General features: G+C 30.3%; 1 protein-coding gene and 1 long non-coding RNA gene across 2 annotated transcripts; both read left to right on the top strand.

Moving 5' to 3' along the window:
- Positions 1-5,663: 5,663 nt before the first annotated feature.
- Positions 5,664-6,412, top strand: LOC132936711 (uncharacterized). The gene is made up of 2 exons (XR_009663522.1): positions 5,664-5,810; positions 5,935-6,412. It is a non-coding gene; the product is annotated as an uncharacterized LOC132936711 (long non-coding RNA).
- Positions 6,413-6,534: 122 nt separating this feature from the next.
- Positions 6,535-9,077, top strand: LOC132936710 (zinc finger MYM-type protein 1-like). Its single transcript, XM_061003472.1, has one exon. The coding sequence runs from the start codon at positions 6,981-6,983 to the stop codon at positions 9,075-9,077; it is 2,097 nt and encodes a 698-aa protein (XP_060859455.1). The 5' UTR covers positions 6,535-6,980.
- The last annotated feature ends 82 nt before the right edge of the window (positions 9,078-9,159 follow it).

Here is a 9,159-nt window from a genome sequence, read left to right as displayed (position 1 = left end):
ATTTGTAAAAGTGTACTTATAATTAAATTATTTTATATATTTACCTTGGAAATTACACTGGATAATTAAATATTTTCTTATATTTTCGAATTTGAAAAATCTGGGCTTATCTGATAGTATAGTTTAAAATATATAAGCAATGAAAGGGTAAAATTAAATATGAAATTAATGTAACTTCCACACTACCTAATACTTAAAAAAATATCACAAATCACAATTATAATATAATATAAGTGTCTAATAACTCAAAATCAGCAAACGTATAGTTGGACGGATTGCTGGACTTGATCGGCCAAAGTCGGGAGCTGCGTGAACATTTACAAGTAGAATTTCTCTAGAGGTTGATAAAATAACCAATATTCGGTAACCTTATATGTTTTTAATTAGTATTCATGAAAGTTAGAACTCTCTATGATAAAAAAACTAAAAAAAGTAAAGATTCCCTTTGCATGTTTAAAAGCATACAATTGTATAACTTTTTATAAATTTATATTTTTTTTATATAGAATAATAAGAAACCAGGTAGAAAACCAGCAGTCAATCATGAAATTGTTTTTGAAGTTCTCTCTCAGAAAACACATCTGATTTTTATAGGAGAACAATTAAAACCCGTGTCAGATAAAATATGGACTGAATTATCACTTGATATTCAAAATAAAATGACTCCAAATAGTCTCTACATATGCGTTTATCAAAACCGTTACGAATGGCAAAATCGGCTTCGTGATTTATGTGGTATACAAAAATCACCGCCACGTGTAATTCACAACAAAGGTTCTGATTCATCAAATGATTCAGATACTGAGGCAGAAGGGGAATAGGGTTGATTTTTATTTTACTATTCCTTATGACAAATACTCAAGTATAATACCATGCACTATGCGATAAAAAAAAAATAGAAACATCAAGATCTTATAGTATATTGAAGCAATATGCATGGGCAGATGTTATAAATGACGCTTTTATTAAAAAACATAAACTACCCTGCAATTATATTTATAAGAGAGCAAAAGTTAGTATGGATATTAATAACGCAAAATATTTTATAAGTTTCCAAGCCAAATGTAAGGATTGCGATGAAGTTTTATTTGGATGGTGCTATAAAAAACCTGAAAATCTTGAACCATTGGAAGTGCATATTTTAACAAAAGATACTCGAGGGGAAGAGCGTAATCATTATTCAAAAAGACCTCTTATGGGTTCAAAAAGATTGAAAATAGGCGAGGAGTTGGCCACAGATATCCCTGCAAATTGGAGAAGAAAAAATACCAAAGATATGGATTTTAATTGTATTTCACCTCCTAATTTGTATACAAATAATGTTTTAAGTAAGGCTAAGCAAAATTATACCGACAATTTACTTAAAATTCCAAAAAAAAATGTTTTGGAATCGTTAGTTGAATCAAAACATACATCGTTGGCTGGAAACATTCACAATATAGGATGTGATCCTTTATGTGTACATTACTGGACCAATCATCAATTACTTATATACAGGGACTTAAATAAGGAATATTGTAGACTGTCTGTTGATGCTACCGGAAGTCTAGTCAAAAAATTAAAGCGTACAAGCTTAAACCTTATATCTGGAGATATATTTTTGTATGAAGCGGTTGTTAGTCAAGGGTTTGGACATTTTCATGTGAGTCAGATGATATCTGAAAGGCATGACACAATTACAATATCTTTTTGGCTAGATTTGTGGATCAAATCTGGAGCAAATCCACCAAACGAGGCAGTTCCAGATTATTCAAAAGCTCTTCTTGGAGCCATGTGCAGATCATTTTGTTCAAGTGATCTTAGGACTTACGTAAAAAATTGTTTTTCAAATCTGAACGGTTCAACCTGTGATATACCACCGTGTTTCATTAGAATAGACGTTTCTCATATGATTAAACTGTTTTGCCGTTTAAAAATACTTAATGGAATTAGAAACAAACGTTTAAAAGAATTTTATGTACGCGGATTTCGATTGTTATTAACTTCAACAACGTTAGAAATGTTCAAACAAATATTGAAATCATTAATGACAGTTATTTTAAGTCCCACAGATGGTTATCTAGATGACAACAATACGACACCAAATTCTTCAGAAAGTAGTAGAATATTTTTATTGTCATTAATGAAAGACTCTACATCATACGACAACGAAAATAACTCTGAGGAATTGGAAATCCAAAATTTAGAAAATGCAAGTGAGGAGTTAGATGAAAATCCAATAACAATCTATGAGCAAGACGAAGTTAAAATTTTCATTGATGAAGTAGAAAATGAAAGTAATATTGATGCATTAATTGAAGGCAATAGGGAATCAGCATACTACTTACCAGGATTAATAAAAGATTTGAAACGTTATTGCTATGATTTTCCTCTATGGACTGGAGTGATGACTGATAAATTTAAATCGCCTTATGTTATTGCTACCAGTTCATCGGTTGAGAACGATTTCAATAAACTCAAAAATGAAGTATTAAGGTTTTTTGAAAAACCAATGACTGCTGACCGTTTTGTAATTCGTCATGTTCAAAGTATTAACGAACATAGCAAATTATTCAGAAGTAAACAGATAAGATATACACGTCATGACAGTGAAAAACCCAAGAACAAAATTCATAAGAAAGCATGTTATAATGGTAATGGTAATGGTAACAGTGCTAACAATGACTCTGATAGTAATGTTTCCGATTACAATGAAGAACATTTGAATAATAACGGTTATGGTGATTCAAATGAAATTAATCAGAACAAAGAAGAGGACACCCAAAATTCAATTACAATTGAAAAATCTACTGATAACCATAATCATTTTAAACGCAGTCATAATTCACTTTTTGACAATATTGATTATACTTGTGACACAAAAGATGTTGATCTAGAATTACATTTTTACAAAGAAAGTGATTTCAGTACTAAAACAAATGAAAATGAGACTACTTCAAGTTCATTTGAAAGTTCAAATGATGATATTGAAACTGGCGAGAAAAAGGAAAGAATCCTAATACAAATTTTAGTTTGGCCAAAAAGAAAAAAAAGAGTACTAAATACATGGATTCGACTCCTGAAATTGAAAGGATATTAAATAAAAGTTTGCGGTCCAAATATCAGACATTATTAATTAACGGCAATATGAAAACACCAATTAAAATAAATAAAAAAAGATATTTATTGTTCAACACCTGTGCTTTTGACTCAGTATGTATTATTCTTGCTATGGCATATACTGATAGCAAATATTATCAAGTATATATGAAAAAAAGTTCTAATGAGCTATTGCCATTTTGTGAAGAATTGGCTAAAAATGGACCAAGTTCTATTATTTACAAAAAAACGCCTTTCTATTTTAAAAAAATATATTCAACAGTGATTCAGGACTTAATGATATTATACTTATTAACGCTGAATGCAATGTACTTCATATAATTAATGTTCTAATGAAAAACAGTCCATCATCTACGCAAATAATAAAATGTTCAAATAACAACTGTATGGTGAAAGAAATTGGGTCCTCAACAATAATTGTTAAACTTAGTAATAGTTTCTTAAATCTTCGAAAAGATTTAAAACAATATTGCAAAGAGATCCTAATTGAGTGCTCAGAATGTGGTCATGATGCTGTCTCTAAAAGGAAACTACATGAACATCTTTTCATTGAAACAGACATGTATGAAGCAATAACAATGTTGACAGATTTCCCTTTGGAAGTAGAAGTCAATAATATAACGTAAGTATATAAATGATCAATTTTATCAACTCCATTTATTTGTATCTACATAATTAGATAATTGAAATTTAGAATTGTATTAATTATAGAGTATCGTACATGATTCTGCATGTACAACCATAAAACAAAACAAAAATATGAAACAATTTACAAATACATTTTTGTATTTAATATAATTTTTATTTGGTAACTAAGCCTAATTTGTATAAGAATTATTCCCCTTTCGATTAAAAAAAAAAATACTGACATTAGATCATTACGATTTACGAGATAATATAGCAATTATGAGCGCGGTCGGAGTGAATAATAATAATAATTTATATTCGTCGCTTGCACTGCCGTGCATGCGCCGCCCAACACTGACATTTCCGAGACTGTACGACGGATTCCGAACGTATCTACGCACACTAATGATCATTTACTTCGCACACAACCACAATGCGTAACGAGTATAAGACATCAAATTGCCTATACGCGACCCCTTATTAAATCACCGCATTCAATCTCCTTAAGGATGATATTAAAATGTTACCTTGTGTATGTGAGTTGTTTGAATCACGGCGTCACGTTAAATGAAATACTAATATGCAATAACTATCAAAGTAGGTATTATTTGTTAATCGTCGACCGTCGTTATCAGCGCGGTGTCGGTATCCGAGAAATAGCAATATTTATGAGCTAAAAATAGTTACCAGTCTATTGGTTTCCACTATGTCTATTAGTCTAAAGCGTCCCATACACGAAACGATCGGTTTGTCGATTTGTCGACAAACTTCTGGTTGACAGATAAATTGATACGTGAATGGAGATGTTTATCAATCGATCGAAGATTTCCAAGTTGACGCTCCGTGAGTGTCAACTCGTCGATCGGCTGTACGATCGACGAACATGTCGATTCATGTATGGGGTTGTCGACGGTTGGCAAACGATTTGCAGCGATTTCCACGCAGTCGCAGCGTGATTATAGTATACACCGTTGTAAACTTTGAAAACTATTATTATTTTTTTGAATTTATAAAATCTTGTAATGTCTTTTGAATCAGACAAAAAGTTCATTTCTGAATTCATTGAACTTTATCAAAAGCATCCAGCATTATGGAAAATCAAGTGACATAAATAAAAACAAACATTTGAGAAATGCCGGACTAGATGAATTAGTTGAGAAATGCAAAGAAAAATATCCTGAAGCCGACCGAGAATTTGTTCGAAAAAAAATAAACAATTTAAGAACAACTTTTCGGAGAGAATTGTCCAAAGTAAAAAAATCCAAACATACAGGAACTTCTCCGGACAATATTTATGAACCAAGCTTATGGTATTATAACTTATTGTTATTTACCAGTGAACATGAAAGTGGCAGGGTTGGTGTGTCCAGTTTAAATGATGATGATTCGATTTTAGTAAGTACCTACCTATTTTTGAATTATAATAAATAATAATTATTATATCAATATTTATACCTACCTACCTTTAATTGTTAATTATTATAAGTAACAACTAATAAGTACTAATCATAGGCGTGCGCACGGGGGATGCCGGGTATGCCATGGCATCCCCTGCGGAGGTCATCTTTATCATAGTTTATGGTTGTAAATATTTTGATCAAAATTTAAAACATTTTGGTTTTTGACCAAAATATTTTTATTTTTACTTACAAAAATGTTTAGAGTTTAAATGATATCTAATATCAATTAGATTGCGAATGATGCTCATATTTTCTATAGATAATAGCTGATAGTAGATACCATAACCATGATGTTGGCATAATAGCTTGATTATGTGAATTATTATTTTTACATTATCTTAAATCGTGTTCACAAACGACCACGGTTACCACGGTCCGCGATATAGGCATATACATGATAAAATAATGTTCTTTTATCATGGGCATATATTTAATCATATCTCATATTCTCATTGTCACTATTAACATTATCAACATTCTCATCATGACATTACACCACAGAATTTTATAAAAAAAACGTTATTCTGTCATTATTCTAACACACAATAATCATGGCAGCTAAAAGTAAAAAATTGAAAACTTTGCATGAGTTTTTTATGCCAAACACATCAAAACGAAATTCCGGTAAGTTTATATTAATTATATTAGTACTTTAATATAATATAATCCACATATCCACAGTCTATACATATTATGTAAGCTGTTTTATTTAACTTATGAATTAATAATATTCATTTTATTAATTTAGGTGACAATGATCTAGATGATCCAGTAACATTAGAACAGTGTAGTCAAACAGTTGTAGAATCCGAAAAAATTACTGTACATGAGCTGTTAGGTATTTATTTACAATTATTTTAATAATGTATTACCTAATGTTTATGTTCAGTTCTAGACTGTATTTATAGATGCATTGTCTCTAGTTAAATATTTAATTTATAACTTATAATATATTATGTAATATGTATATCCTAATTCCTAATGATTTTGTTTCATAAATGTCTTATATTGTGAAATACCCTGTGGCCTGTATGGCTGTATATTAACATATTAGTTAGTAGTAACTTAGTACCTGTCTATTGTCTAATATGTATTTATTTAATAACATTGATGTTAAATGTTGTAATTAAATATTTTGTATATAACTTAAAAAAATTGTGTTGTTTATTTTTTTTGTGTTGCTCTGTAAGAGTTAATATAATAAATAAATTATAGTTTATAAGGTATCTATTATTTAATCAGTGAAATTGCAAGACATACATTTTTTTTTGTAGGTGAGTAATTTTTACGCTTGAGTTTTAATATGACTTTAACCTGACATATTTTTGCTTATAGTAGGTAAGTTTTATTTGAACTTTTAACAAAGTTTAAAAGTTTTAATAATGTTAAACTTTTTTTGCATTTATCATGATGCATTTCAAATTTCAATATCATTACCTAACATAGTAACATGTACATATTTATCAAAATGAAATAAAGTAAACATTTTTATAAGTACCTAGTACCTACCTATTTGTGTTGCTGTCTTTTATTTAGCATAGTATATTTGACAAGGATGTTGCATGATTGTATTATATTAGGTACATATAAATTAACAAGTATTTTACTTTTCATCTTTTTCTATTTTAATATAATAATACAGTATTCTGTATCTTTAAATAATTATTAGACTCAGTATGTGACCATTATGATTGTGACCCTGAAGATCCAGCGAATACAGATAATACAGCACCAACTTATCGATTAGAGCGAAAACAGAGAATACATAAAGGGCCATTCCAGCCAAAATTAAAAATGTATCCCAGGACACAATTCGGTAATAGAGCTCGAAGTTTCCAAAGCGCCTGGTATGATGATTTTAGCTGGCTAGAATATAGTTTGAAACTTGATAGAGCATTTTGTTTTGTGTGCCGAATGTTTAACACAGCTTCTGGGTTAAATGTTGGGCAGATAGATTTAGCTTTTACAAAAAAAGGTTTTCAAAATTGGAGTTCTGCTACTACAAAATTTAAAAAACACCAAAATTCAAAAACCCATAATTTCACCATGACAGCGTATCACAATTTTTTGAGTTCAAAACCAATTGACGTCACCTTGGATGAATCTAGAGAGCTGGCCATAAGTGAAAGAGAAAAACAGAGGTTATACAATCGAAGCATCCTGCATAGATTGATAGACATAACATTGTGTTTAGCTAAAAGTGGCAAACCATTTCGTGGACACTTTGAAAATGATTCCCATGTGTGTAAAGGTTTATTTTTAGATATTGTGGACATATTGAAAAAATATGATTCAACATTACAAACACATTTACAAAAAGGGCCACAAAATGCCAAGTATATAAGCAATCATATACAAAATGATTTATTGGCTTCTATTAATAATGTAATGAAACGTTGTATTGAAAAAAAAGTAAGTAACCGTCTTGTTACGATAATGGCTGATGAGACTAGCGATGTGGGACATCACGAACAGATGTCTGTGGTTATACGCTACTTTGATGACGAAGCATGTAAACCTGTTGAACAGTTTATTGGCATCCAACGTTTGACTGCAGTAGATGCCAATACTATATTTAATAGTTTATCAAACAAAATTGCTCAGTTTAATATTAATTGGAAATCAGTCATAGCTGTATGTTTTGATGGAGCCTCAGCTATGTCTGGAAAATTTAACAGTGTACAGGCCAAAGTCAAGGAAATTAATCCATGCGCATTGTATGTTCACTGTTATGGCCATTGCTTAAATTTAACCTTGGTTGATAGCTTAGGGAATAAGAACCGGATTATATTTGATTTTTTTGGCTGTGTTCAACTTATATACAGTTTCATTGAAGGAAGTCCAACGAGGCACGCTGTTTTTGAAAAAATTGTTCAAGAAACAAATTCTAAATTGAAAACTCTTAAGACGCTTTCAACAACCAGATGGGCATGTCGTGCTGAGGCTGTCACAGCTGTTGAAAATAACTATTCATCTGTTATTCAGTGTCTTCAAGAAATTGCCAATAACACTAAATATTCAGAGGTAAGAGCAAAAGCTAATGGTATTCTTTATCAAATGAAGAGTTTCAATTTTATTTTTGCACTTTATATGTTGAAACCTATTTTAATTCAAATTCAAATTGTCAGTGCTCAGTTACAAGCTCCCAACTTGGATTTATTGGGAGCAGTATCTATTGTTAATGCTTTAAAAAAATCTTTAGGTGAGTTAAGAAACAACGATGATAAATATTCTACACTTTATGATAATGTTCTTAAAGTTTGTAGTGAATTTGAAATTGATATACCATGTGTCAAAAATAGAAAGGTTTCTACAAAAATAGAAAATAACAAAACACAGCATACACACATAGATAAAAAAAGTGAAATGAAATACTGTGTATTCTTTACTGTGTTAGATGATATGTGCAACGGTCTTGAAAATCGTTTCAACCAGGAAACTTTAAATATTATTAGTTCAATAGGCCGCTTAATACAACTGAAAGCTGAACAGTTTGATATTGATTTGCTATCTCAAACATTTTCACTCAATAATGATGAATTAGAAGGCGAGCAAAGTCTTCTACGTTCCATGCCAGATTTTATACCAGGCACATCAACTAAAACAATTTATCAATGGTTGGAAAACTTATCAACAAGTCAAAACTTTTTAAACATTCATAAGGCATTGAAACTTTTTGTAACAATTCCAGTTACCAGCTGCTCATGCGAAAGAGCTTTTTCTAAACTCAGTTTGGTAAAAACGAAATTAAGAAGCCGTATGAAGCAGGAGAGATTAGATGATATGATGATGATTTTCATTGAACAAGAATTAGCATCGCAGATAAATCCCGAAGATGTAATTGACGAGTTTAAGAATCTGCATCCTTTTGAGAGAAGATTAGAACTCTAATACTATTTAATTTCTTTATAAATATTGTTAAATATATAATTAAAAATAATAATTAAAAACTATGTTTTGTATATATATTTGT

This window comes from Metopolophium dirhodum, chromosome 1, assembly GCF_019925205.1.
Source record: "Metopolophium dirhodum isolate CAU chromosome 1, ASM1992520v1, whole genome shotgun sequence".
Classification (NCBI taxonomy): domain Eukaryota; kingdom Metazoa; phylum Arthropoda; class Insecta; order Hemiptera; family Aphididae; genus Metopolophium; species Metopolophium dirhodum.
This window is presented reverse-complemented; position numbering and strand designations above follow the sequence as displayed.

Bases quoted from the DNA above. Each gene is read 5' to 3' on its own strand.
- LOC132936710 (XM_061003472.1), top strand. From the start codon at position 6,981: ATGTATCCCAGGACACAATTCGGTAATAGAGCTCGAAGTTTCCAAAGC.